The sequence below is a fragment of the Naegleria fowleri genome, assembly GCF_008403515.1.
Source record: "Naegleria fowleri strain ATCC 30894 chromosome Unknown tig51, whole genome shotgun sequence".
Taxonomy (NCBI): Eukaryota; Heterolobosea; class Eutetramitea; order Acrasida; family Naegleriidae; genus Naegleria; species Naegleria fowleri.
Genome location: NW_025407983.1, coordinates 362,035 through 389,513, shown reverse-complemented (window position 1 = coordinate 389,513; position 27,479 = coordinate 362,035). Strand labels below are relative to the sequence as shown.

The following is a 27,479-nucleotide window of genomic DNA, read 5'->3' as shown; positions in this document are numbered from 1 at the left end:
CGAGTTTTTATAATGGCTACCTTAGTACTTGTTGTGAAATTTACATTTGGTCAAGTATCTCAAATTGGCTTGAGCAGTGTCATAAATGATATATTCATTGTAGAGTAAACTACTTGATCTGTTTGTTTTGACTGGCTTTCCGAGAGGAACTTGGACTTTTTGTCCCCCACAGACAGAATCAATTTCTAAAAATTCAGAGCTACTAGGTTCAGTTGCACCTTGACCCCATGTAGAATGCAATCCACCTGGAAGCTTGGTGACGAATTCTGATTGAGTTTTGTTATATGTCGATCCCAGAGCAACTTCTGTGAGTAATAACAGACCACAATTATCAGAGAGGTGCGAGTGACAATAATTGGCTGATTTGCTGCACATATCAGCAAAGTAAACACCTTTACCAAACATGTATCCTGTGGCTGGTGCTTCAGGTGGAGCAATTCTATTATTTCATCATCGGATGCGTCATTGAATATCACCACTAATGCATTGAAAAACAAAATACACTTACCTTAAACCTTGACTCAAGATACCAATAAAATTTGTACTTCTTGAACCATGGAACAATAATTGCTTATTAGCAATGTCTTTGCTCTTTTCAATATACTTTTCAGCCTCTCCTTCTCTCTTTACGACAAATGCATCCTGTAATTCAAGAGTGTATGATGAGTGAGTTGGGGCATGTGTGTTTTGGATGAATTTATCAATCCATTTCCATTCTTCAGAATTCTTGTCCACAGGTGTCAATTCGGTATGCAAGTCATTATAAATAGTATCAATTGGATTTTCTGTCTTCTTTTCGTGGGAAATAATTTTAGATGCAACTTCTAATTCAGCCAAACTCTCAACCAATTCAATCTTCTTTTTAAGCAAAGTTTTGTTAATAACAGGTGGAGTATTTCTGCCAAAGTTATGAGGAATTAAAGTAAAGAATCTACTTGAAAGGCTTTCTAAATCATCACTCGTATTCTTTCCATCAAGTACATCTTGAATCTTCTTGAGAATTTCATAACCTTTTTGAACTTGGTTTTTTGAAAGTTTTCCTAGTGGTAGCTTGTTTGTATCAATTTCATATTCTTTCAATAAATCATTAATAAAGGTCTTGTTACTAATGAATTTGATCAACTCTTGCACTCTTTTTGGAAGCTTTGAATCTGGAATTGGTTTATCTTTGTCATCAGACATCTTTTCATCATCGTCCTCTTTAGCCTCATCTTCATCATCATCATAGTCTAGCTCAATGAAATCATATTTTCCTTTGACAAATTTGAAATTGTCTCTATTTTCCCAAGTATTGGAAGTCTTTTCCTTGAATTTCTTCTTAAAATCAGCTTTAGCCTTATCAAGAGAACCGAAGGCGGTGAGTTTGGATTGACCTTTTGCACCTACACGTCCCCAACGATTGAACACACTGTGATCACCGAGTTGTACAATTTTTGTCACCAAAATCATTGTTGGAATTGGTCATTATAATACTTACTAGTATTTGCTTCCACTTTCAATCAATTGAATCACATAGAACTTGTTATTGTTGGCCGAGGCATTGGTTTGATTGAGTGTTGCACTCCAAATGTCCTTTCCTTCAACAAGTACTTTACCAGAGGTTTGCATTCCACTCTCTTCATCCACAGGAACTTTACCAGTAGAGACAATTTTCTTCTTTTTAGATTCAGGTTCTACTTTTTTCTCTTCAGATTCTTCATCGTCTTCATTGTCCTCATCATTGTCCTCATCCTTCTTCTTTCTCTTCTTCTTGTTGCTATCATCGGAGGATGAAGAAGAAGCAGCATTAGAGGTTTTTCCGATATTACCGTCCTTATCAAAGGTATAACTATCAGCTGAAAGCCTTTTCGTCATGGAGGATAATGAACCAATTTCATTGTGATGAAAAATTTAATGACAAAACAATAATTATTTCAATGTCATCATTGCAATCATTATTATGACTCACACTCCGAATCAATGGCACTTACAATTTAGATTGGTCCACACAATCGATGATGAAACTATTCTTCACTACAACAACACCCTTTTCAAAGGCTGATGCTACGGTAGCTCCGCCTTCTTTGACTGCTTTTTCAGTAGCAATCAAAAAGGAGGTATCGTTCTTGATGCTCTTATGGATTTCTCCCTCTTCTTCTTCGATCATTTCAACCAACTTGGCCTTCTCACCTCCAGCGAGGCCAATAAACATGAAACTTTTTCCTTTGAACATTGTGGATGATTGAGTGTGGTTGAACAGAACTTTTTTTGCTTGAATATTCTGGAAAAAGGCTTTCGTGTCTGCTTTTCAAGAGGAGATTTTTCCCTTTGTTGATTGATTTTGTAAAGTTGCCTCTTGAGAGGAGGAAAAAAGGCCTTCTTCTCTCGTCTTTCAAAGAAGAAAAGGGGTTGATATGTTGTTTTGCTTCAACACCTACAGAATTCTTTAATTGTCCAACTCTTTCATGGAGAGCATGAGCCTGTATGAAATCGCCCACAAACCATCTCTGCTCTCTCTCCACGCACAAAAAATGAGAAGAATTGTAGCGAATTGCGTGCTCTCCAACAAAACAGCAGCAAAGAAAGCCCTTTCATCATCATCTCTTGCACTCCATTTCATCAAGCAAAATGCCATTAAAAGCACTACCATGGCCATCTCATCATCGGGTTATTCCTTACAAATCAGAAATAAAGCAATTGATAATTCTTGGGATCAACAACAAAAAGCCAAATTGGAGCACACCTATTTAACCATTGAACAATCCAAAGAGGCTGTTAAAACATTGCGAAATGAATTGGAGGTTAATTTAAAGAATGAGATTGATGCAATTTCCAAGATGTGTAAGTATTCAACTGTTGTGAGTGGTCTTTTGCTAATAGAGACTAATTATCAATTATTCGGTCGTCTGATGATTGGAATGAACAACCATAAAACACACGAAATTCGTAAAATGGTTCCATCCTATTTGGCACTCTCTGTATTAGCTAATGCCAACGAATTGAATGAAAAGTACATCAAGTTTTTGGAGATGATGAACAAGGCCAGAAGTGCTGTCTGTGCCAAGTTCAATATTAACTCGGGAAATGATGACACCAATGGTAGGTTTAAATCATATCTGAAGCGGAAGGATTTAATGTTTTGATTGAAATATATATAGATCGTAGACTCCGTATCTCTTTGGGAAGAAATAGTGCTAAGGATGAAGAATTACTCAATGAGATGGATGATTTACAATTATTCTTGGCCAAGTCATGTTTTGGAATTGAGAAGATAGAGAGTATACTTGAGAAAATGCAAGTGTTAGCCATTTATCAATTATCTAGACACAAATTACAGGAAGAATATGAAAGCAAAGCAAGTACCATGAGCATCTCAGATTTCTATCCACAATCTCGTATTTCACTTTTTAATATTGAAAGAGATTTACTTAAACAATTTGCTGTGGACATTGCAAAAATCGAAAAAAGAAAGAGACAATTTGAAAACAATGAACTGAGTGATGCAGAAAAGATGAAACCTTATGAAATTTGGAAAGATGAGATCACTGTTGATGAATCAGAAATTACAAACAAACTAGACAAACCAGAGGATTGGATTATATTTAGATTCCTTTTAAATGATTTACTCTATAGATTTGGATAATTACATTTATGTCAGAGAATGGACATTAAATTAGTTTACAATTAATGGCAGTTAATAATTATTATTGAGCTTCCACAGCAAGGGCATATTTTCCTTGAATATTTTCTTTTGACGCTGGATTTTCAATCAGACACAAACATGATGCATTAGTGATTGGGTTTGTTTTTGTTGCAAACTTGACTGTTTTGCGTTCTGTCTCATCGCTTGGTGGAGCTGTTGTAATGTTTCGCAGCAAATCTCGAATATCGTTTCTTGCTCTCTGTTGACGCTCTTGTCTCAATCGTTCCACTTGGTCATCGATTTGTTGATATTCTGAGAAATCTCTGATTCGTATCAGTAGAGAAACCAAGCAACAAACGGTGAATTGCAGTGCCTCTGAAGCAACAACTTGAATCCAAAAATCGTTTTGCATTTCTCCAGCAAACATGAACACCACCATCAATGCAAAGATGGCAACATAAGATCCTAAAAACAGAAACAGTAGGAATCGGAGCTTTTTGAATAAGTTCATTTTCATGAAAGTTGGAGATTTCATAATGTTCACTTGTAATATCAAAGGAACTTCTACTTCCATATATCGGTGATCCAATAATTTGATATTCATTCCAATTGATGAGAGTGCGTGACCAAATATTATCACATATATGACAAATAGAGGAAACTGTTTCCATGTCGTCAACAACAATTTGCTTAACAAAATTAAATCAAACATACAATGAAGAATACATTAAAAACTTTGGCAACCTCACATAACGCTAAACAAATTAAATTCCATATCATTGAACGTTTTTCCGAGGCTTCTATAGATGTCCGTGTTATTGAAACACCCTTTGCTAAATACAATAAAGCACCGAATAAGCAAACATTGAAAACAACATTTGCAATATTGGCTAAAATCGTAGGAGTAACAGTACATTGATTTTTCTCATTATGTGCACAATCATAAAATAAATAAATTGAAGTTGATGTATGAAAAAGTTTAGCAAGAGGAACTAATATGATGATCCGATGAAGAGAAAGACTGATCTTTTTAACATAATAATAGTATGCAACATGCGCAATCCAGGCTAACCCTGCTGCTAACCACAACCCCGTAAACACGCCATAGGCAACAGGAAGATTTTGGTAGTTAATCGGTTGTTGTTGGGTGGTTGAAGACATTTTTTTCTTCTCTTTTATTTGTGTTGAATGTTGAGGTTGGTCAATCACAACGAACTGACAGTAGGTATAGGGTTGACGAACATGACACCGGTGTCATTTGAAAATCCATTCAATAGCTGTCTGCGCGGTCATTCTTGCGAGTAAATATGTGATTGATCCATCCTCAATCAGTAACATTTAGAATCTTCTCTCTAAACTCTTCAAAGTTTTCAAAATTGAGCTTGGTTAAATTTCTCTTAGTGAGTGGTTGTTTCGTGAATGGACATGTATTTCTGGGTTCTGTGTTCAAAACTTTGAGCCATGTCTTGTATCCCAATACATGGCCATAGGGTGAAATGGCAGGTTCTTCAATCTCCTCTGATGTAATGGGATCGATGAATCCTTTGAAATAATTGATAAAGGCTGCTTCCTCATCTTCGCTCTCTTCTTCATCTTGTTCGTCATCATGATTGCTCTCGAGAGTAGTGTTGGTGTTGGTGCTCTCGGTATGTGATGAAATCGATTCGCTATCATTGACCGTTGTAGAATCATCTTGCAAGTGATGTTCCTCTTCTTCTTCTTCCTCTTCTTGCATCTTCTTCTTTTTTGAAGATCTTGAAGATGAAGATGACTTTTTACGTTTCTTGCTGTTGGAGTTATTGTTCGCACAACTTCTTTTAAAATTCTCAACCCAGTCTTCCTTAATCTCACCTGATTTCAATAGAGTTCGATAAAAGTTGCTACATTGATATCCCACTCGCCCTGGAATACGTTTGGAGAATATACCCCATTGAAAGTTGTCCGTCTCGGCAAGATATTCCTTCAACTTTTTAATAAACTTGGCCTTCTCTTGCTCACTCCATTTGCCATTCCTTTGAGATTCACCAGGTTCATTAAATCGGTAATAGTAAACATTGGGATTTGTTTTGATTTTTGCATAGGCTTCAATTCTTGCTTTGGACCAACCTTCCTTTGTTTGTACAGCTGTAAGTGCATCATCGAGAAGAAGCCTTGTTGTGGTAGTCGTTGATGAGGAAGAGCCAGTGGTAGACTTGGATTTTCTTTTGGTGCTTGTTCTTCGTCGACTGCTACTATTACTGCGAGTGGTGGTTGAGGAGGCTTTTCTTTTAGTTTTTCTTGATGATGGTTGTTGCTCTTCAGAGAGTGCTTCTTCTTCATAATCATCCTCATGGGAGTGATGAGGATGGTCCATCTCTTCCTCATGGTTGAATTCGTCGTCATCTTCGTCGTCTTCATTGATGAACTCTTCGGATGAAATTTCAAAGGCTTCGTCATGATGATCTTCTTCTTCTTCACTCGAGTCGTTGCATTGCATTCGATGAGATTCATTGACCTCTTCATGATGATCCTCTGAATGGCTGTTTCTATGTCTGTCTATTGGGCGTTTTTTCTGTCTTGTTGAAGTGTTGCTTTTCTTCTTCGTGGCCACTGTTTGTGGCTCTGTACTCGACTTTTTAGATCTTTTGTTTTGAGATTTTAAAAAGGAACTTTGAGTTGTTTTGGAACAGGACAAGGAGGACTTTTTCTTGCGTCTCGATGAAGAATTCGACATTACAAAATCATCATCATTTTCATCATCCTTAAATTCTTCTTCTTCCTCATCAGAAAAACTAGTAGTAGTGGCAGAGGATGCACACCTCCTCGATGAGGCTGATGATGAAGAATGATCTTCACTTTCATACTTGTCTTTCTTTTTTGATTTCTTTTTTGAATTACGAGTAGAGTTAGCAGTATCCTTTGAATGGTTTTCAGCAACACTTTCCAAAACTTCTTCATCATTATTGATAATATCCATCTCATCCTCATGAGGATCAGTTGATTCATAATTCCATTTATCAGCAATTGGAACCAAATGTTCAACTGTCAAATCTGGATTAGGATTATAATCTAATGCAATTTCTTTTCTAATTTGTTGAAGAAATGAGAAATCAGAGCTTAATTTAAGGATGGTTTCTTCTTCACTATTATTACATAATTTGAGAGCGTAGAGAGCTTCTTCGTTTGTGATGTATCGAATAACATTTCTGATATCAAAAATTCTATTTTTACGATCTCTAATTTCATATTTTTTGAATTGTTCATTTTGTTTTGTTAATATTTCATTATTATTGTTTGAATGATGCATTTCTTTCTGTTTTTCTTGTTCAATTTCTTTTTTTGTGAAAATACCTTCCTTTTCAATCATGTCTCGCAACATTAATTCGGGATCTGTATTTTGTTGTTTAGTGAATTGTTCAATTCGATTTTTGATAATTAAATTAGAAACTAGTGGTTTAGGTGAGAGTGAGGAATCGGAGTGATATTGTGGTGGATTCTTTTTTAACATTTCATCACATACGGATTGTGAGTCAATAAATAATTGAATATTGTGACAAGTGACATTATCTTGAAAATCATAACACGTTGAGAGTGCATCAATAGTATTGGTATTACCGATGATATGATAAATTGCTTACCTTCGTCATCAAAAAACAGATTCTTCCCGATTTTGATGCAATCCTTTTCTAAAATTTCATCTTGACAATGCTTTTTGTTAGGGCCTTTCTTTTTGGATCTGTTTCGGATGGTTGATATTGAATTGGAAGATGATGATGATTTGATGCTTCGGATGCTGCTTCCATTTGGCGATTCGAATGCCGAGGATGAATGTGAAGACATTTTTTGGCGCCATAAAAAAATGTGGATTTATTCCTTGCCTTTATTTAAAACAACATTTTTAACAATTTCAACAAATCGAACAAATCTGTTTGTGCTGATCTTGAAATTCATGCCTCATGGACTGAATTGGTCACCTTCATCAAGAACATTTTCTGTGGTTTTGTTTCTTCTTGCTGCGGCCCTTCTTCTTCTGTCAAATGCGTCGCTTTGGGTTTCATTGTTGCTTGCTGCGGTTGATTGGTTTTTCAAACTTCTAATTTCTTCATCCTCGTCAAGCATCACAATACTTCTTGACTTGAATGCACCAATTTCAATGACGCTTGAATTGAAGCCAGTGTTATTAAGAACAGACTGGCTATCAAATCTTTTATCGTAGAGGCCGATCACATCTAAAACCACACTGCTTAATTTCCAAATCAAAATATCATTTTGATATCCTGGATATTGTCTCTCGCCGTTCTTTGTTGACTGAATCGAATCTTTCACGACATGATTCTTTTTCTTGATTGTATTTCTAATTCCATGTTTTGCAATTAGAGGAATATTTTCTTTCAACAGACATAAATTGTAAATAACCTGCATGGCCATTCTGGGAAGATTGTGTTGCTCGTCCATTCTGTGATGTGTTTCTAATATTCCATTAATTTCTTCCAACAATCCTGATTCTCTTGCAAGTACAAATCTGTTTTTGGGATTGGCTGAAAGATATACCAACGCTTGAATCACGTGCTGCTTCACCTTCAAGTTTTTTTGGGACGTTTTTAAGCATTGAACAATACTGTACAGTAGCCCATCAGTGGTGCACACTAAGGACTGGTTTTGAAATGTTACCGAGATATAATCAAGGACTCTTGAAGCCAGCTCAAGCGTTTCCTTATCATCAGAACATAACATCTTTGAAAGCCCGGGAAGACAATTCTCCTCATTGGCAATGAAGGTATCCAGTAGGGGATCTTCAAGAAGCAAATTTCCTAGTATTGCGAGCGCGTGTTGCTGGCAACGTTTTTGCCCATCACTCTCTTGTTCAGTCATCACTACAGCACAAATAGACTCAACAAAATTGTTGGTCATTGCAAGAGGCTTCCTTAGCACCTTCTCATCGCTCATCTTTCGCAAATTACAGGAGGCATGAATTTTGTCCTTTGTTTTTCCGTATAACAAGTTTTGGATCAATTCTGGTACCTTTTCCAACACAAGTTCGGATTCTGATTTGTGGGCCACATCTGGATTGGGATTAATGATTTGGTTTTTATCAAATTTAAAGGTTAATTCGGATAAGGTTTTGGAGCGAGAAGGGCTGTCGAAAGTTTTAAAGGGAGAAGAAGCCATTTTTTTTAACCCTTACTATAACGCCTTTATTGAACTCAACGGCTTTGATTATGCTCTTCAGACCATGAAATGATAATAGTTCTCGAAGTGTGCACGCCTCTACTCCATATTGTGTGTTTATTGTGGGGTTCAATACAAAAAGTATCACACGCCTGTCAGCCTATCATCCGAATAAATTCAAAAAATAATAATACAACAGCGATGATCATAACGGACTACCACCTCCGACTGTTTCAACTACTAGTTGCAATTTTGTTTGTTTGTGTTGGATGTATACAGCTAATTGAGGACGTCATGTTTACCATAGACGCAAGAGATTTATTTCCTCAATTTCAAGCCTTTCATTGGACATCTGTCATTTTAGATTATTCTTTCTCGGCCTGCACGATTCTTTCCGGTTTGATTGGCACCTCGAGTTTGTTATTCATTTCAGATGTTCGACATCCAAAATTGAAAATTACAACTTTTATCATATGGGTATTGTCATTGTTTTTGTCACTCGGATTGGCACTGGCCAATGCAGGAATTGTGATCTATTTATTGGTGACCAACTTTGGACGATTAGGATTTCATTTCTCTTTTGTTTTTTCATTGGTCTATCAAGGACTTTTTTCAATTGTTTGTGTGATTGTGTTGATTGTGGTGGTATTCTTGGAGATACCACTTGTGTATGGAACTTATAAACGAAATGTAGCCGCAAACAAAAAGAACAATCAAGATGGAGAAAAATTGATGGATTCCGATGATGATGAAGAGGAAGAATTGAATGGAAATGAATCCTATATGGCTGTGAGTGATGATGGACGAGTGAAAACTTCATCGTCTCTGTCACCCTCTCTTGCAACAAAACAACAACAGTAGTCACACCACTGATTGCGGCCAATATAATCATACCGTCTCGATCAACAACACTCAAATTATTGTTGATCAGCAAATAGATGAACATCAAAATCATCATCATGCATTTTCATAAATTTTCATAATCAACAACTTGTTGATAAAATACCAAATTGTCTAGTTAGCTTGTTGTAAATCTTACAATTTAATGAATCCATTACAATTTGGAATTTCGATCACTTTTAACTAGTTATAAAAGTCTTGATTCAGCAAACTTCCAATTAACAACATTCCAGAAGTGTTCCATATAATTTGCCTTGTTGTTTCTATAATCAATGTAGAATGCATGTTCCCAAACATCACAAGTCAAGACAGGAACCAAACCATCGGTCAATGGGCATCCACCATCATGAGTGGACACAACCTTCAAATTGTTAGAGTCCTTCTCTCTGACAAGCCACACCCAACCACTACCGAAATGATTCACACCTTGAGAGTTGAATTCAGCCTTGAATTTATCGAAACTTCCAAAGCTGGAGTTGATGGCTTCACCAATCTTACCAGTTGGAACACCACCAGCGTTTGGTCCGATGGATTGCCAATAAAAGTTATGATTGTAGACTTGAGCAGACAAATTGAAAGCCTTTCCCTTGTAATTCATCAAAATTTGTTCAATGGTCTTTCCTTGTAATTCAGTTTCGGTTTGAGCAAGTTCGTTCAACTTGACAGCATAACCCTTGTGGTGCTTTTCATAGTGGAACTCGACGGTTTCTTGAGAGACGTGAGGAGCAAGAGCATCCTTGGCGTATGGCAATGGAATGACTTGATCAAGGAAAGACATTGTGTGATCGTAGTATAAAACTGCTGTATGAAAGGTGTTTGTATTTTTTTTTGATTGTAAAAGCTTAATTGTTGGTCGCGATGCGAAACGGAATTTATCTGGAAAGCCAATCATTTGTGCGCACTGCCGAACGAAGAAAACAAGAAAGGATCCTCTCGATCGATTAACTTTGATCAAAGTCACGACCCTAAAGAATCAACGCTCATGTGCTCATCATGAAGTATTGAACCACCGAGAATGTTGGCATTTTGTTATTTTACATCTTTATTGAGAAGTGCTATTGAATGAACTTAGTCCATGTAATTCTCGAGTATGAGGTGAGTAATGGAGAGTCTCTTTTCTCCTCGAGTTAAATTGTCCATATAATTGTAATTGATCATGTACTTGTTAAATTGCTCTCGTATGATTTGAAATTCTTCTTCGTCTGACACTGATCCGTCGTCTGCACATTCAGAAGTATTGGCAGCATGCAGATGATTTTCTGTTAAGCTCTGCCTACTTCTGTACAACTTGAAAAGGTATTTATGATTTTCCGTAATTTCTTCTGCTGTTTTGTTGGAGGTCAGAGTTCTCAAATCTGGATTCGCTCCGAACAGAATGAGCAAATTACTTTTTCCTTGAATTCCTTTCGTTTCTCTCTCGCAACAAAAATGTAAGGGTGTATAGCCTTCGGGATTGTTTGCTCGCTTATTGATACATTGTTTTCCTTGCTCCAATAATAGTCTCACAACATGTTCGTCTCCAAGAGCGTGGTGAATTGGGAAGAAGCCTTGCTTATCACAAATATTAGGGTTTGCGTGGTGTTTTAAAAGCCACGAAACCAGTTCCTTATTCCCTTTTCTACAAGCCAGTATTAGAGGAGTACATCCTGTTGCTCCTCCCAAACTGTCTATTGACTCTCCATATCTCAATAGTAACTTGATTATTTTCTTGTTTTGAGTTGCATGAATGGGCTTCCATAAAAGAACATCGGGAATGGTTGGGCTAGCTCCATTCTCAAGAAGAAGTTGAATCATTTCCAAGGGAGAAGCAGCCAATTGCTTTTCTCCGCTTTCTGCAATTCTTACAAGCATGGATATACATGTTTCTTTCTTTCCTTTGGGTGTTTTTGTATTCGGATCAAAACCGAAACGCAACATGGTGTCCACAAATTGAACAGACCCATGTAGGACACCTAGATGAAGAAGAGGAAGAGAGTCCGAAGAACCTAATGAAATAACCGAAGTTTTCAACATTTCCAGTTGAGAGCTGTCTAACAGCAAACGCTTAAGAGACTCAAGGTCGTTGGATTGTAGAGAGCGAACGAATCCTTGCTCAAGGGTGGTTGCGTTTGTAATCATTGTTTGAATTTTTTTTGTAACATTATTTTTGGATTCTCATGTTTTAAGCTCTATTTGTAAAAGGCAATGTTAGCAAAAAGGAATGGCAAGCAAAAGAGTAACATGTTCAGAGAGAAGGTCAAAGATCTGTCATTTGTAAATATAAATATAAATAATATAAATTTACTACATGTCACATTTTAGGAATAACAAAAGAAAAAGACATCAAAAGACGAATTAAAGGCCATGTCTTTTCATGATTTGTTCAACTTCTTCCACATCTGCTGTACTTCCTAAATAAATTGGTTCACGTTGATGGATCTTTGTTGGTACAATGTCCAACATACTTCCCTTTAATCCAGCAATGCTCTTTCCACCAGCCTTTTCAATAATATATGACATTGGGTTGCATTCATAGAGCAAACGCAATTTACCGCTTGGAGAAGCCTTGTCAGCTGGATACATGAAAATACCGCCCTTAATGATAGTCCTAGAAAAAATTACAATGCGTAAAATAAAAGAAGCAAAAATCAAGTGTTGAAACAAAGAGATCATGTAATATCATTGCATCATGATGAGCATCAGTTGAAAGTAACTTTTCATCTACTCACCTATGAACATCAGCAACCATAGAACCAACATATCGGAGTGAATAAGGCTTCTTCTCATCACTTCCTTTCTTCAACAAAGCATATTCCTTAGTACTATGTAGTATCATTGTACATCCGATAATCCAGAATAATTCATCCATAATTCACCAATATAATTTTACCAGCCATTCAATAATAAATGTTTAACGAGAACGATATAGAGACTTACCTTTCATTCCATGTCCTATGATTACCTTCATTCACAGAATAAATAGAGCCTTTCTTTGGTACTTTCATTTCAGGGTGTGTGAGCACAAAGTCTCCAGAGACAGGATCCAAAGTATATCCATTGACGCCTCGCTTCGTGGCATTCACAATCATTGTGCAAGAGCCATACATGGCATAACCAGCAGCAATAATATTTGATCCGCTCTGTAAGCAATCCTCCAACGATCCATAACAACCCTTCTTCTCTGGTTGGAGGCGTTTGTAAATACACCAAATGGAACCAACAGGAACAGCAACATCAATATTACTACTACCATCCAAAGGATCAAAACAAACAACATATGGACCTTGAATTTCGCTTGGATCACAACTTGGCAAAATCACATCTCCATTCTCTTCGGAAACCATTGCACAAACTCTCTTGCACTTGGAGAGTGAATTGATGAAATAATCGTTGGCAATGAGATCGAGTTTTTTGACTTCTTCTCCCATTGAGTTGGTGGTTCCAGAGACACCTGTCAAGTCTTCAATGGCTGTTGTTGTTTGAAATATTATGATGATTTAAAATTGTGAGTTCAATCAATTATGTGTATTGTGGATCAAATACAAAGGAATGGAACAAAAATGGTTGAAAGAATTTCAACATTCCGTGTTGTAAATGTTTTTATATGAATAATGCAAAGACAAGGCAGGCAATACTTACGTGCTTTACGAATGCAAGCTGCAATGTTCTTGCAAGCAATTTGAATAGCATCATACACAATGGTAAGATCATGTTGTGCATCCAAGTCGTCCTTGAAAGATTCGAGAATGGATTGATTGAGTGTTGGGAAAATCTTGGTGGTTACAGTGTAGGTGGACATGATTTCAAGTATTGTTGTTGTTGTTGTCGAGTGATGACGATCGCAAGAGAAGAGATGAAACAATTTTTTTGTTGTGGCTTAAAAGTGAGCGATGGATGAGCCTCTACCGTCACTTTTTTTGGACAAAATAGCGTGTGTGATGAAAGTCTGGGTTTTTATTCAAGAGATTATGTGTGGTTAATTGAAATTTGAAATCATCACTCAAGATCCCTTCCAAATGATCTTTGTAGTTATTATTAACAGAGAGTAAAGGAGGTTTTCAAATCACTACAAATTACCTCTGGAATATGACTTTTGACTCTCCAATCGAAAGAATTCCCAGACGGACTGGATGAGATCTCCAGTGTCAAGTGTTGTTTCTATTCACTTTTTTAAAGACCATGCAGTCTTGTCACCAGAATGTGATGACAGAAACGAATAATATTGGTTCAATCATTGTTTTGGAATTCTCTTGATGGATCTTTGCGTTTGATTTCGAAACATAAGCTGTCGGTTGTCAGGAATGGAAAAGGTTCATGCTCGGTATTTCCTTCTGGAAGTTTCTTTTTTATTGAGAGTAGAAGTTGGACCAAAACGTTTTTGTACCTCTGACACATGTTTCATTTACAAGATAAGTCGTTTGTTCATAACAAGAAAGAAAAGTTGTATGGTCATGCCAAATGGCAAAGCCTTCGACGCGCCTCAGGTGAAGTCTTTGAAATCGTTTCTTAATACTGATGAACAATGTCCTGGAACAAAATGTTAAAACTCTTGTTATTGTTCATTGCTTCCTTTCTGGTATTTCTTCATGGTGTCCTTCCAGCAAACGCTTCACTTTTATTGGGTAATGAAATTAGAGCAGCATGTGTCTCTCAGGATGGGACCCCTCATCCTATGCGTTCCAAGATAACTTCTTTGAAATTTGTCAACGAGAATGGTCAAGTGGTGTATGCAAAAGTCACCATTGAAGGAGTTTGTGTGGACGTCCACACAACAGAGGTCAAGTGGTTTTCACTGAGTTCCACCCACTCAAGTCTCTGGTTTAATACAACGCATTGTCCCAAGTGGAACATTTATAAAGATCTTTATGCAAAGAGGATTAGAGATCGAAAAGCAATATCCAGATTTTACATTGCTGGCCCAAGTCTTTCATTTGACCCTCCGATTGGAAGATGAGAATGGAAACCATGTGGAGAATTTGATGCTTCGAGTGGAATGCATGTTTAACACAATGATTGCTCAAGGAGGAGGTGAAACATCACTCATTAATGGACTAGTTGAACAATTGAACCCTCTCGTGGACCAGATCACATCGTTGAACGGTTCATAGTGGTGGTGATGGAAATTTCAGTAATTAAAATAATAATTAAAATGATTAAATAAATTAAAATAAAAAATGGGTTGTGACCAATCGAAACAACAAGACGTCTCTTCTTCAAAGAGAGAAAAAACCAATACTGCTGCCAACAACAACCAAACTTCGGGACATGCACCAACAAATCAAACCACTCCATCAGCCAATCAAAACAATCAAAATACACTACATTCAAACCCACTAACGGCAAAAACAGGAAACCAACTCAATGATGATCCGACGGTTGCAAAATCTGTGGCTGAAAGTTGGACTGATTTTCGGATGAAAGAACGAGAAATGTTTGATAAAATTTTGAACAAGACCACTAAAAAGTTTATTTATGTGAGTCATAGTCCTAATCTAATGGGAGGTGGAGATTATGATAATATGTATAATGGCGAAGAGGAAGAACCAGAAAATGAAGAACGAATGAAACAAGTGGATAAATTACTGAAAGATTCAAATATTTTCTCGGTCCCAATGTCTGATTCAATAGATAACCAAGGAGTGATTGAATATATCATAAAAACATCATCAAATACAAACACTTCGGATCAAACATCGACGAACCATGATGACAGTGATATTGCACTAATGAAAAGAATTGAAGAGTTGACAGTCAATGCTTTGAAGAATGTGAATATTAACGAACAACTAATTGGAGGAGAATTAGTAGTTCAACTTCCAACTCTTGGTGCCGAATCCGAATAAATGTTGAGCAATTTTGTTTCATTAGGCCGAGTTTTTTATTCTTCAACCATTCTAAATGATGTGAAATCCTGTCATTGAGTTGGAAGAGAAATCAATTGCTTGCAACAATTTCAATTTCAGTAAATCCTTATCATCATAGTCTGGCATGTCTAAGGTAAATGAACACACATGAGATACAGGAAGAGAATCTCTTGATGATGAAACTCTTTGGATGGTGATATATCGTTGTTGAGTAGATCCTTGTTGAGACCAAGCATAAGAAAAGCCACACAACCCAGTGACAAACTCAATAAATTGTCTCAACTCAACTGTGGAAAAATGTGATATTACTTCAATAAGGTAATTTGGTGTTGAGCTATTCGATGAAAATCCTTTAAATTTCAACAAGGAAATGATCGATTGAGCGTCAATATAGTCAGATCCACAACATAACAACATGAGCTCTTTCCATGAAAATATAATGAGTTGTGACTGTTGTAATTCTTCAATCGATTCAAAACCTTTTTTAAGAGCTTTCAATTGTTCCAATCTTTGTGTCAGCATGACATGTCTAATTTTAAGTAATGCATAATCCTTCTTGTTTTCATCGGTGACCAACTTTTCTTCACATCCTGGAATTTCAGAAAAGTCCAGACACCATTCATCAACTCCACTATGAGCCAGTAACAAACGTAGCGAATTGGCCATTGTCTCATCGAACAATTCTAAATCTCTAAATGTTATCACAAGTTTAGTGAAGTTGAGATCATCATTCATTGTATTAGGTTTGTACGATAGAAATTTAAATAAAAAAGGGGAGAATACTTCAGGAATGACTCTTTGATCATAAATTGCCTTAATTAATATTTTACCAATGGCTTCAAATATTTTCGGATCAGCACTTGATTTTGGCAAGAAGGTTTTTGTTTTGCTATTTCCACATTCAAATAAATCATATTCTGGAGAAATGCATTGCTTGAAAAATTCAGTGTACATGTTTGAGGTTAAACCTCCCAAATCATGTCCAATTTCACCATAAAATTGAATTTGTAAACGTTGCAATAAATCTTCAGAATTCAAAGATGAAAATGCTTCAATGGTGTGGTTGACAAGTTTCTCTCTCTTCATTTTGATTTGAATAATTTCAGACTTTTCTCTTTGCATTCTTCTTTTGTAGTGATACAAGAATCGACTAAATGATTGCATCTTGTCTTCTGTTGTGACAATCTGACCGTGCAATGAAAGTTCATGAAAGATTGAAGAATGAAAGTAAATGTGTGAAGCAAGGTCTTGTGCAGAAATGCGTTGTTTAGGATCTTTTTGAAGACATTGTGAAAGTAAATCTTTGAGATAGACATTCTCATAATGATCTGGAATGGTAGCACTACTCTCATTGGGCATGATGATGATTTCATGATCTGGAAAATATGCTTTGAACATCATGGCTCCAAAGGCCCAAACATCAATGGCTGGAGAAATGAGTGAACGTGTGAATTCCTCATTCCTACCAAACGTTGCATGAACCAATTCAGGAGCCATAAATCCAAGTGTACTTCGAATGGTGATGGAACTTTTTGTGAGAGAATGAGTATCTTTGGAAATGTCAAAATCAATGAGAATGGGTCGATACATGTGTGCAATGTCATTGTCCTCCTGATGTTGTTGTGGTGGTTGTTCCATCATGATGATTGGTTCGCATGATCGAGTCAAGGTTGAGAAGAGAGGAGAGAGTACAATGTTATCAGGTTTGACTGTGTGTTGAGTATCAACATGATGATTGAGTATATCAATGATTCATAATGATGATGATAATATCAACATGATTCATGACATTGAAAAGAATCATGACATTGAACAGAAATTCATTGAATTACTACTACTTACTATCACAATGAATGATTCCATTGTCATGAATATATTTCATGGTTTGTGCAATGGAATGGAAAATGTGTCTTTTTTCAAATTCAGAACGAGATTTAGTGGAGGAGAGCCATTCTTTCAATGTTTGATCTCCTCTATATTCCATTTGAACATGGACAAAATCTTTCTCAATGAAAAAAGCTTCTAACTTGACCACACAAGGATGATTGAGTTTGTATAAAATGTGAACTTCCTTAATGAATTGTCTTCGACTCGATTCATCCGAGAATGAATATTGTTTCAAAATGGATATCTTATTTGCAAATTTCACTTTCAAAACTCTCGGATTAATATATTTTAGAATTTCATAATCTTTTAACGATCTTTTCACTTCAAGTTTGGAGTCTTTCAATAGATTAGGTATTTGAATCTCTTGTTTTGAAATAGTATTCAAGTAGAGAGTCACTTCTGGATGAGTTTGGCTCAGAGTTTCAATATCCTTTTCCAATGTTTGAATTTTTTGTTCACATTCATTGACAACAGCACTTGCTTGTTGAACTTGTGTTTCCAAAGACGATAAAACTTCCTTACTTGCTCCATCGATTTCATGTGATTCTTTCATGAATTTTAGTTTTAAATGATTTCTTTTAGCTTCTCTTAATTCTGATTTCAATCCACAAAGAGTTGAATATATTTGTTCCATCGATTTTAAGTCTGGTTTGGTTTTTGTATCCACCGATATTCTCAATTCATCAATTTTTTTCGAATAAAAAGATTGCAGTTCCTTGATATGAGTGACATTTTCGTTCAGATTTAACGTGTCTGAATTTTTGCAGCATTGCACAAATGCAGGAGTTAACTGCACAATTGTTCTAGCACATTCATCGGTTGACATTTCCGTTTCATTCTTAAACTCTTCAATGAGTCTTTTTTCATCTTGAAGAGCATTCAAAAGTTCAAAATAGGCCTTATTTGTTTTTTGGTATGCCAGTGATAACTTTTGGTTCGCCTTTTTGATGTATTCTGTGTATTTCTCTGCGTTAGATAATAATTCAACAAAATTACTGTCTTGTGAAATATTGATGTTGGTGGATTGGTATTTGGGTTGTACAAGATTGAAAAGTCGTTCCATTTCGGAAATGTTAGAAACTAGTTTTTCGTTTTGTTCGTAAATTGTGAGCTTGTCGTAAAGTTCTTTTGATAAATTTCGTAAATTGCACAATACTTCATGTCTCATTTTCTCTCTTGTCTCCACTCCATTCAAAATTTCTGGTGTTATATTTGCATTACTATTTTGAGCGATGAAATGGTGAAGATTTTGTTCATAAACTTCTAACTCTGCTAATTGTCTATTTACAAGGTCTACTTGCAGAGCAGTAGATCGAGGTAATGATTCCACGTTTTGAGTGTTAGAAACTCCTTTAATTTCTTCTTTCAACAATCCGCTCAATTCAAACAATGATTCATCCAGAGAATTTCTAAATTGAGTAATTTGCAGAAAAGTATCAGTCAATGATAGAGCTGACGAGTCAATTTGAGATGCTAATTTAAAAATGTGTGAAGAAACATTTCCCTTTCTTTTTGCTTTAACGTTTTTTGAATTTGACGATTCCGAGTATACGATTCGAGTCGGATTTGATTCAAAATGAATTTGTTGATCATGTACAGATAAATTAATCATCATTGGAGATGTAGTGGTGGTGGTGGTGGTTGGTGTTTGATCGTTCTTCAATTCAAACTTGTCCGCTAATTCGTTATTATTATTTACAAATTTGCTTGGAGAGAATTCTGAAAGAAGAGGAGGAGTAGTAGTGGTTGTGGTTATTGGTGTGGTTGATACAGATGATAATGATGCAAATGGATTTTGATGATTCGGATCCGAGAGAGCACTGATACTTCCACCAACACTACTCGTTCCGAGAGAAGAAGAAGAAGAAGAAGAGGATGATGATGACTGACTCATCGTTCTCATCCATTGATCCAAATATTCTCTCACTTTTTGTTCCGAATAATGATACTTTTTCAATAACACGATGATTCTCTCTCTACTGATGGATGGATATCCCAAACAAATAGCATCTACCACTGGTAACATGGATGTGGGAATGTCCAACGAGGAGGATTTCCTTGATCGGAGGTTTCTCGAATGGTTGTGCATTTTTATTTAAAATTTCAAATAACAAATCTAAAAAAAGAAAAGGACAATCATTGTCTTTGATCTTGAACGTTGAAGAAAGTGTGTGATTCAACAAGAAATATTACTATTATTGAATATCAATATTGGCCAGACTGTATACTAGTCGACTTGGCAAGGAATTTATACCTCCTCCAAAGTTTGGCGCCAAAATTTTGTACAAAAATCCTTAAATAAAAAAATGGAATCTTCAAGTGTTGTTGGCTCTCCTTCCATGAATCATCATCATTCATCCATGATGAGCATCTCCACCACCTCAACGACCACCTCTTTTCAAGAAAAACCACAACAACTTCCTTTGATTTCTCATGTCGATGGGAAATTTCAAGTTGATAAAAAATCCGTTGAAATCATTTCAAAAATTAAAGAACCCATTGCAGTGCTTTCCATCGCTGGGGTATATCGATCGGGAAAGAGCTTTTTATTGAACCAGATTTTGGATCGAAATGATGGGTATGTAGAATCTTTCATGATGTACTCATATGGTGATCCAATACAAACATATTGAAAAGCTTTTCTATTAGTCCGACGGTAATGCCGTGTACTAAAGGATTATGGGTTTGGAGTGTACCTCTAAAAGTGTCCAATAAGAATCATTCCGATTTTAGATTATTAATCATCGACTCTGAAGGTATTGGCTCTTTTTGTGCAAATGAAACCTATGACACTCAGGTATGTATTTTGTTAAAGAAACAAGAATTTAATATCTCGGTTCAGATATTTGCTCTCTCTCTCCTATTGAGCTCTTTCTTTATCTATAATAGCGTTGGAAGCATTGATGACAATGCAATAACTAGACTAGGGTAAGTTTTCTTTTGTGAATCAACAATTCTGACATATTGGAATAGTCTCGTGACAGAATTATCCAAGTATATAAGATCAAAGCTTAGAAGTGATGTGAACTCATTGTTCCCTTCGTTTCTATGGGTAGTTAGAGATTTTACTTTGGATTTAAATGTCGAAGGACGAAGAATTTCCTCCAAAGAATATTTAGAGAATGCCTTAGCCGTCGAAGATCGTATAGTATCTGAGACTGAAAGAGCAAAACAACAAATCAAAACCTCCCTCAAACATTATTTCACAGATAGAGATTGTTTTACTTTATTGCGACCGATTCATGACGAAAGAAAATTACAAAACGCATCCAAAGTGGATGTTAATGATATTCGATTCGAATTTAGACAACAAATTGAAATTTTGAAAGAAAAAATATTTTCAAACATTAAGCCAAAAGAATTTTCTGGGAAAATGCTAAATGGAAGAATGTTCATAAGTCTTTGCGAAAATTATTGCAATGCAATGAATGAAGGATCTATTGTGATTGATTCCTGTTGGAACAATGTCGTTAAACACGAATGTGACACTTTACAAGCAGAAGCTCTTCGAATTTACAAAAGCAAAATGCAAAAACTTGTCAAACAATGCGTTGATCAGAACGAACTAGAAAATGCTCATTTTGAATACGAACAAGAAGCAATGAATCATTTTGTGGAGAACTCTAAAACAGTGATGGGAGATGTTCATGTTCATTTAACCGCTTTGCAAGAGTCCATTGCTTCGATATTTAAACTTGTGAGAGAAGAATCCAAAAGTTTGAATTTTGAAATGAATTCACAAGTGGTGGTCTCCACATTTTCTGAAATAATATCAAATATTGACACATTTAGGTCTATTGATGATGTCAATTATTCTTTGAGAAATGCCATTGAGAATGTAAGTATTATTTCATTTGGAATTCAACAAGAATCAACATTTAACTCACAATACACAGTTCAGTGAACGATCTAAAGGTGATAAAAATCATGTACTTGTAGAATTCTTCATGCGATGGATGTTTGAAACACTTCCTTACTATCACAACAAAACTCTTAACACTCTCATAGAAGAAAAAAATTCTGAAGTGTCTCAATTAAGAGTAGAATGTGATGAGAGACTCGAATCTATTCAACAACAACTCAACAATGAAATTTCAAATCTAATGGATGCAAAAAACAAACTTCGAGAACAACTTCTCAACTTGAACAATGTCGCCAAGCGCCTGAAAAAAGAAATATCCATTAAAGATGGAACCATTCAAGAACAAGGAGAAGAGATTAAAAACTCAAGATTGGAGCAAGGTCGACTTTCTCAAGAAATACAACAACTTGAACGACAAGTCGAGATTTTGAGGTCAGAGTCAAAGGAAATGAAAGGTATGTAGGATGGAATTCAATTAATTTGAATCCTAATGTTAATGATATTATTTGAACTTTTTTATGAATGACTATATTTTCAATTATGTGATGATAAAGTGAAATATGAAGATCAAATTCATGCTGAGAGAATGGAAAATGATGCTTTAAAAGAGGAAAATATTAATCTTCAAAATACTCTCAAATTGTTACAAGAAAATAAGCAAGATTTACAACATAGTATTTATGAGTTACAAGAAGTAATATCTAAACTCAAAGATAGTTATCAAAAGGCTCGTCAACAAAACTTAAATGCTGAAGAAACTTTGAAACAAACTTCCGAACTGCTTTCGAGTACTTTGGATCATAAAAAGTTTTTAGAAGAAGCCAATCGAAAATATCAAGATGATATTACTCGGCTGAATAATGAATTAGAATCACAGAGAGAGATTATACGAAGGCAGGAAAGAGAAATTAGTAACAAGAATGCCAAACTCAAGTCCAGTGAAAGATTAATGGCTTTTGAAAAGGAAAAAGCAGCTGAAAGTGAAGATCGATTGAGACAAACATTGAAAAACAGTGCTCAACTCAGCTCCATTGGACGAGTGAAAGAATTGGAAGAACAAGTGGAACAGCTCAATATCACAAATAGAAGAATTTTAGATATTAACAAAGCGGTCATGGAAGAAAACAAACAAATTAAGGAAAAATTGAGAGAAAAAAAGCTACAAGAATCTAACCTTGTTATTGGTGAAGATGCAACAAATAGTGGCACGCCAGAAAGAACGAGCCTCGAGAAGAAACAAAGCATGTCAACAGCTAAAACTCCCGATATACAATCGTTGAATGCCTTTGACACTCCAAAGTCCATTACAGATGTTAGTCCTATTACCCCTGGCTTCTCAAGTTCCACGGCAGAGAGTGAAGACAGTGTAAATATGAGCTCCAATAGCAATAACAGTGAGGAACAGCAAGTTGAGGAAAGAGAAGAGACACCTCACCCACAGCATCAACAATCCAGTTCATCTTCTAAAAAAACACTGAGGAGAAGGAATAGTCCTGTCAAGCAAACAAGGACACCAACCCCTTCTTCTGGCGATTTAATTTCTTCAGTTCGACCAAGTATGAAGACAAACCCTTCTCCACTGCCATTAACATCCTCACGCCGACGATCGTTGAGTGACAGTTTGCAAAAAGAACACGCGACGCTTAACAGCTTAAATTAAAATGATTTAGACGAAGGTTTTTATTCCTGAAAGAATGTAACCGCTTGAGCTTGATGTTGTCATCATTGGATGAGTTCTTTTTGGTAATACCTGGTATTCTCTCATCCATGTCTCTGTTAATTGAACCAAAACTGCTGATTTATCTTCCTTGAGTTTGTTGTGACATTGTTCAAGACACTCTCTGTAGGAAGAATAAATAGCAAAAGTTCCTGACTCTCTTAAAAAAGGATACAAGTTGGAAAGAACAGACAATGGATCGAATTGATTAGTGGCAATCAATAAACAGTCGACCAAATATTCCTCGCTCACAACAGCTTCATCTTGCATTGCATTTGTCTCTGAATTTCTGACATAAGCTAATTTTCCAAAGGAGACGTCCTTAATCACTGCATTGGCAACTCCCTTATGGATATTGAGGTATGTTACTGCATGAACATGTTTACCTATCATGTCATCAGGACATACTCGAATAATTTCACCATATTGTCCAATTCTTTCAAAAACAGCCGCTGTCACTAAACCCATACATGTTTCCATGACCATGACCTTTCTATTGGGAAAAACAGAACCTAGTGTCAAAAGTTGTGCCAAACCATCAACCCTCATATGACTAATTTTTTCTGGATTCTTGATAAAGTAGAAATCACAAATATCATATGCGGATGGATCAATGACTTTAAAATAGGTAAGATATTTCTTCTTCTTTCTTTTGAGATATTTTTGCTGAGAGAATTGTGACCTAACTTGGAATGATTTACTTCCCTCAATTAATTTGTTGATAATTTCCTTTCCTTCAACACCTTGTTTTTTCAACTCTAAAATTTCATCTTGTGTCAAAGTTTGAGATCTGTTATCGTCAATTAATCTATTTAGTTTTTCTTCATCATCCATTTGTTGTTCTTCGGCACTTTGTTCCTCATCACCTGGTTCAAAAGTCATGGCTTCTTCTTTATCAGGATCGTACAACATGCGTTTAATGAGAACAGAGGAAGATGATTTGTTGTTCTTCTTCTTGTCTTTTTCCGATTGACCATCTCCGTCGCTCGAGTCTGATGATGGGCCTATTACCTCATAATATGCATAATAGGGCTGGCCAATTAAATGTTTCAATGCGATGGTTTGTTTCTTTCCAATTTTGACTTGTGTTTCGGGTTTTACATGTTGTTGTAAAATCATTGAACCGCTGTTTAATTTAATGAGAATTGTATCTCCTTCTTTTATGAGAGGAAGAGAGGAAGTACTTGAGATAGAATTGGTTGAGGAGGATGACAAAACGATGTTCATTGCATCATCATCCACCATTGAAGCAGATGATGCTTCGGATGATGACAAATCTGTGTTTGGTGTTTGTGGAATCATTTTTTTGTTGTACTTTTTGCACACCATTCACAAGTGTGTTGTTGTGATCTTGACTGGTTTTCAATCCCATCTTTATTCTTCCTCTTCGCCCTCATCGTCTTCCTCTTCTTCTTCCTGACCCTCAAGAGCTGCGGCTACATGCATATTTTGTTGCACCATTTGCATTTGAGCGTAATGCATGGTTTGTTGCACCTGTTGGATATGTTGAATTTGCTGTATTTGTTGTTGGAGTGCCGCTGTTAATGGAATCTTTGCTTCATCTAAAAGACTCATGAATTGTGAAGGAGAGATAACATTCAAGCTTGTCAATCTCAAGAACTGGTGTGCCAATATTTCTTTCATTTCATCTGCATCTAATTTGGATTTTTCTGAAATGTAGAGTGCACGACATGCCTCAAATGAATCCACATCCGACATTAATAGTTTGTAGTTGTCGAGAAGGAAATTATTCCAAATATCCATAAATTGTTTTTGAACTGGAGTTAATTGAGAAGCATCCATGGTGGAAGGATCAAGCAGCATTAACCGTTTTCTATCCATGTATTGAACTTGATTATACCAATTCTTATATTGGTTCATACTTATAACATAAGTACCAGTTTCTCCTTCTCTTCCTTCAAACTGAATTTCAAATCTGTCTCCATGCTTTTCAGAGAGGTGTTTCTTTAGTTGAGCAAAAGAGTCTTCATCTGTATTTGCCATAATCATCATATTTCCAGAATCAAAGTCATCTTCTAGAGGACAGTTCATGTCCCAACGTAGCCAAAGTCTCTCAACTCCTCTTGTATGTGAGTTGATATAATTGGCCTTGTAAATCATAAACTGAACAATATCTTCTTGATGGTCAATATTGGTATCGATACCTTGAGAGTTTGTGGACATATTGAGATGGTTAGAAAGCTCTCTATAGTGAACCTTGGATAGTTCTAGTGGATAGTCACTCAATTTGTCAGGCTTATCTAAAAATTTCACATTGATGGTTAAAGGTGATTGAAGCATAATACCAGTCGATGTTTTTAAATGCAAAGGATATTGGCCTGATAAAAACCCTGCAATTGTATGGTAAGAAAACACTGTTGCTCCATAGTTGTGTTTGTCCCAATATAAAGGTATTGTATGAACATTAGGATCATCATCTATAGCATGAACCAATGCTGCCTGTCTTAGGGCTACACATAAGAATAGTGAGCTCTTTGTATTTCTTCTCAATTTGCATTTGGAGAAGAATGAAACTAGATTGGTAGGAAAAGATACATCCAACTGTACGATATGCTCTGGCTCAGCAACCATGGTCCTATAGGATGATAGGCAAACGTTTTTTTCGTTAGTTCCAAAATAAAGGCCTAGAAGACAGTCCACTTTAAGGGGATGATCGGGAATTGGTTGGAAATTGCGGAAAATGTCAGATGATCTGATGCTTACAGAAATATACTTTTCTTGTGGCATCACATCGTAGGTATGATTCAAAATAGCGTCCAAATTATTGAATTTTGGAGCATGTTTCTTTCGAATCTTTCGTTGCAAGAAGACTTTTGATCTTGGGTTTCCTTCAACTACGACATGATTGGATGTTGTCATCACAGTGTTTTTTTCTTGATCTTCTTGTTTGACCTCAATCTCTTGAGTTGACAAAGGAGAGAATATAATGCTCACTTCTCCTCTTCGTGGATTTGGATTCTTACGTCGTCCACATCTTTTTTCAGAAGAAGAGTCCTCCGCCTTGTTAATCTTTGAATCTTCTTCATCACTGTCATGAGAGGCTTTTTTCTTCTTCTTTTTCTTTGAAGACTTCTTTTTGCTTTTCTTTTTCTTACCCTCAGTCTCTCCCTCAATTTCAAGAGCATCATCTTCAGCTTCATCGTCTTTTCTTTTCTTGGATGGTTTTGAAGATGTACTGGCGCTTGCAGATGCTGCAGCAGCAGCTTCAGATATAAGACCAAGTCTTACAGCTCTTTGTCTGATCCAAACATCTGCACGAACTCCATTCATCTTTTTAGCGATTTGTGCCCATTGATCACCCATTTCATGATATAATTCTGTTAATCTCTTATCTTCAGCAATCGTCCACTCCCTATGATTCAATTTTGGATTAATCACTCTCATATATCTCTGATAAACGCTTTGTGGAGTGAGTTTGCTTCCGAATACCTCTTGAGAAATCTTGGTCCAACGAATCTTTTGTCCATTCTCGCTGTATTGTTGAGAGCTGATTGCTTTCATCAAGGCATCGTCTTGAGCTTTGGTCCAGTTGTGCCTCACAGCTCGTTGTCTTGTCTTTTCTCCCTTTTTACTTTCACCATTACCCGAGTCAATAAGGTTGCTTCCAGTGGCCGAAGAGCTGTTCTTTTTTCCTCTCTTCTTCTTGGAACCGTTTTCTGCTGTTGTTGGAGATGAAGGGGGTGATGTTGGAGTCGCACTACCACCACCACCAGTAGGGTCGCTACTACCATTGGCATATTGGTGGCTACTACCATTACCACTACTACTACTACTACTCGTAGGAACAGAGGAGGAGCTACCAGCACCGTACTTTTGTTGAGCAGATAAAGCGGCAGCATATTTCATGAATTGTGGATTTCGGGATGCTTGCATTTGAGCCAAATATTGTTGTTGTTGAACTGGAGGAAGAGTTGCAATAAAACGTTGCATTTGCATGCTTTGTTGAAGGTAATATTGCTGTTGCATGGCATAGTCTGCTGATGTCGGAATACCAGCATAGAAGGCTTCCATGCCCTGGGCGTAGGCAGGATGAACAAAAGCAGAGCCAGCAGAAACCATAGAAGGATCTGTGGCAGCACTCATATCGGTACCATGATGATGAATATAGCCTGCTGCTCCTTGCAGTTGCATTTGGTAGAGATGATGAGCGTGTTGCTGAGCAGCAGCATCATCATCCATTCCGGTATGACCGTCGTTGTCCTCCTCCTCTTCTTCATCATCATCATTTTCAATATTTACCATTTCCTCATCTTCTCGTTGTTGGACATGATTGGTTTGCTCTCCTTCTTGTTGTTGCTTGTTTCCGGCTTCCATTCCTGGTGCTGAATTGATAGGCCGTTACAAAAACGAATTACCACACGTGCGGGTGTTACAATATGGCTGTTGTTACAAAAAAGAATATTTTTTTGTAATGATGATGAAAATTTTCCACCAATTAAATTGCAATCTTTTTTATTGGTGCCAATCTTTTACGGAACA

The 27,479-nt window shown here is 36.4% G+C and overlaps 14 protein-coding genes across 14 annotated transcripts; 4 read left to right on the top strand and 10 right to left on the bottom strand.

The window, feature by feature from the left end:
* Positions 1–21: 21 nt before the first annotated feature.
* Positions 22–2,212, bottom strand: FDP41_006252 (uncharacterized protein; the record flags this gene model as incomplete). Its single annotated transcript, XM_044709867.1, has 4 exons — positions 22–439; positions 509–1,408; positions 1,478–1,843; positions 1,971–2,212. The coding sequence occupies 4 exons, from the start codon at positions 2,210–2,212 to the stop codon at positions 22–24; spliced, it is 1,926 nt and encodes a 641-aa protein (XP_044559491.1).
* Positions 2,213–2,510: 298 nt separating this feature from the next.
* Positions 2,511–3,622, top strand: FDP41_006251 (uncharacterized protein; the record flags this gene model as incomplete). Its single annotated transcript, XM_044709866.1, has 3 exons — positions 2,511–2,820; positions 2,965–3,078; positions 3,138–3,622. The coding sequence occupies 3 exons, from the start codon at positions 2,511–2,513 to the stop codon at positions 3,620–3,622; spliced, it is 909 nt and encodes a 302-aa protein (XP_044559490.1).
* Positions 3,623–3,683: 61 nt separating this feature from the next.
* Positions 3,684–4,783, bottom strand: FDP41_006250 (uncharacterized protein; the record flags this gene model as incomplete). The annotated part of the gene is made up of 2 exons (XM_044709865.1): positions 3,684–4,283; positions 4,337–4,783. 2 exons carry the CDS (start codon positions 4,781–4,783, stop codon positions 3,684–3,686), a joined length of 1,047 nt encoding a protein of 348 aa, XP_044559489.1.
* A 163-nt stretch (positions 4,784–4,946) lies between these two features.
* FDP41_006249 (uncharacterized protein) lies at positions 4,947–7,441 on the bottom strand (the record flags this gene model as incomplete). The annotated part of the gene is made up of 2 exons (XM_044709863.1): positions 4,947–7,168; positions 7,240–7,441. The coding sequence occupies 2 exons, from the start codon at positions 7,439–7,441 to the stop codon at positions 4,947–4,949; spliced, it is 2,424 nt and encodes an 807-aa protein (XP_044559488.1).
* A 114-nt stretch (positions 7,442–7,555) lies between these two features.
* FDP41_006248 (uncharacterized protein) lies at positions 7,556–8,770 on the bottom strand (the record flags this gene model as incomplete). Its single annotated transcript, XM_044709862.1, has 1 exon — positions 7,556–8,770. One exon carries the CDS (start codon positions 8,768–8,770, stop codon positions 7,556–7,558), a length of 1,215 nt encoding a protein of 404 aa, XP_044559487.1.
* Positions 8,771–9,064: 294 nt separating this feature from the next.
* FDP41_006247 (uncharacterized protein) lies at positions 9,065–9,631 on the top strand (the record flags this gene model as incomplete). Its single annotated transcript, XM_044709861.1, has 1 exon — positions 9,065–9,631. One exon carries the CDS (start codon positions 9,065–9,067, stop codon positions 9,629–9,631), a length of 567 nt encoding a protein of 188 aa, XP_044559486.1.
* A 226-nt stretch (positions 9,632–9,857) lies between these two features.
* On the bottom strand, positions 9,858–10,448 carry FDP41_006246 (uncharacterized protein; the record flags this gene model as incomplete). The annotated part of the gene is made up of 1 exon (XM_044709860.1): positions 9,858–10,448. The coding sequence occupies one exon, from the start codon at positions 10,446–10,448 to the stop codon at positions 9,858–9,860; it is 591 nt and encodes a 196-aa protein (XP_044559485.1).
* Positions 10,449–10,738: 290 nt separating this feature from the next.
* Positions 10,739–11,788, bottom strand: FDP41_006245 (uncharacterized protein; the record flags this gene model as incomplete). Its single annotated transcript, XM_044709859.1, has 1 exon — positions 10,739–11,788. The coding sequence occupies one exon, from the start codon at positions 11,786–11,788 to the stop codon at positions 10,739–10,741; it is 1,050 nt and encodes a 349-aa protein (XP_044559484.1).
* Positions 11,789–12,004: 216 nt separating this feature from the next.
* On the bottom strand, positions 12,005–13,448 carry FDP41_006244 (uncharacterized protein; the record flags this gene model as incomplete). Its single annotated transcript, XM_044709858.1, has 4 exons — positions 12,005–12,257; positions 12,379–12,471; positions 12,587–13,118; positions 13,289–13,448. 4 exons carry the CDS (start codon positions 13,446–13,448, stop codon positions 12,005–12,007), a joined length of 1,038 nt encoding a protein of 345 aa, XP_044559483.1.
* A 1,375-nt stretch (positions 13,449–14,823) lies between these two features.
* On the top strand, positions 14,824–15,492 carry FDP41_006243 (uncharacterized protein; the record flags this gene model as incomplete). Its single annotated transcript, XM_044709857.1, has 1 exon — positions 14,824–15,492. The coding sequence occupies one exon, from the start codon at positions 14,824–14,826 to the stop codon at positions 15,490–15,492; it is 669 nt and encodes a 222-aa protein (XP_044559482.1).
* Positions 15,493–15,543: 51 nt separating this feature from the next.
* FDP41_006242 (uncharacterized protein) lies at positions 15,544–19,489 on the bottom strand (the record flags this gene model as incomplete). Its single annotated transcript, XM_044709856.1, has 2 exons — positions 15,544–17,222; positions 17,356–19,489. The coding sequence occupies 2 exons, from the start codon at positions 19,487–19,489 to the stop codon at positions 15,544–15,546; spliced, it is 3,813 nt and encodes a 1,270-aa protein (XP_044559481.1).
* A 217-nt stretch (positions 19,490–19,706) lies between these two features.
* On the top strand, positions 19,707–22,922 carry FDP41_006241 (uncharacterized protein; the record flags this gene model as incomplete). Its single annotated transcript, XM_044709855.1, has 6 exons — positions 19,707–19,978; positions 20,038–20,197; positions 20,243–20,328; positions 20,374–21,238; positions 21,297–21,717; positions 21,817–22,922. The coding sequence occupies 6 exons, from the start codon at positions 19,707–19,709 to the stop codon at positions 22,920–22,922; spliced, it is 2,910 nt and encodes a 969-aa protein (XP_044559480.1).
* A 6-nt stretch (positions 22,923–22,928) lies between these two features.
* Positions 22,929–24,281, bottom strand: FDP41_006240 (uncharacterized protein; the record flags this gene model as incomplete). The annotated part of the gene is made up of 1 exon (XM_044709854.1): positions 22,929–24,281. One exon carries the CDS (start codon positions 24,279–24,281, stop codon positions 22,929–22,931), a length of 1,353 nt encoding a protein of 450 aa, XP_044559479.1.
* Positions 24,282–24,353: 72 nt separating this feature from the next.
* Positions 24,354–27,314, bottom strand: FDP41_006239 (uncharacterized protein; the record flags this gene model as incomplete). The annotated part of the gene is made up of 1 exon (XM_044709852.1): positions 24,354–27,314. The coding sequence occupies one exon, from the start codon at positions 27,312–27,314 to the stop codon at positions 24,354–24,356; it is 2,961 nt and encodes a 986-aa protein (XP_044559478.1).
* Positions 27,315–27,479: the final 165 nt, after the last annotated feature.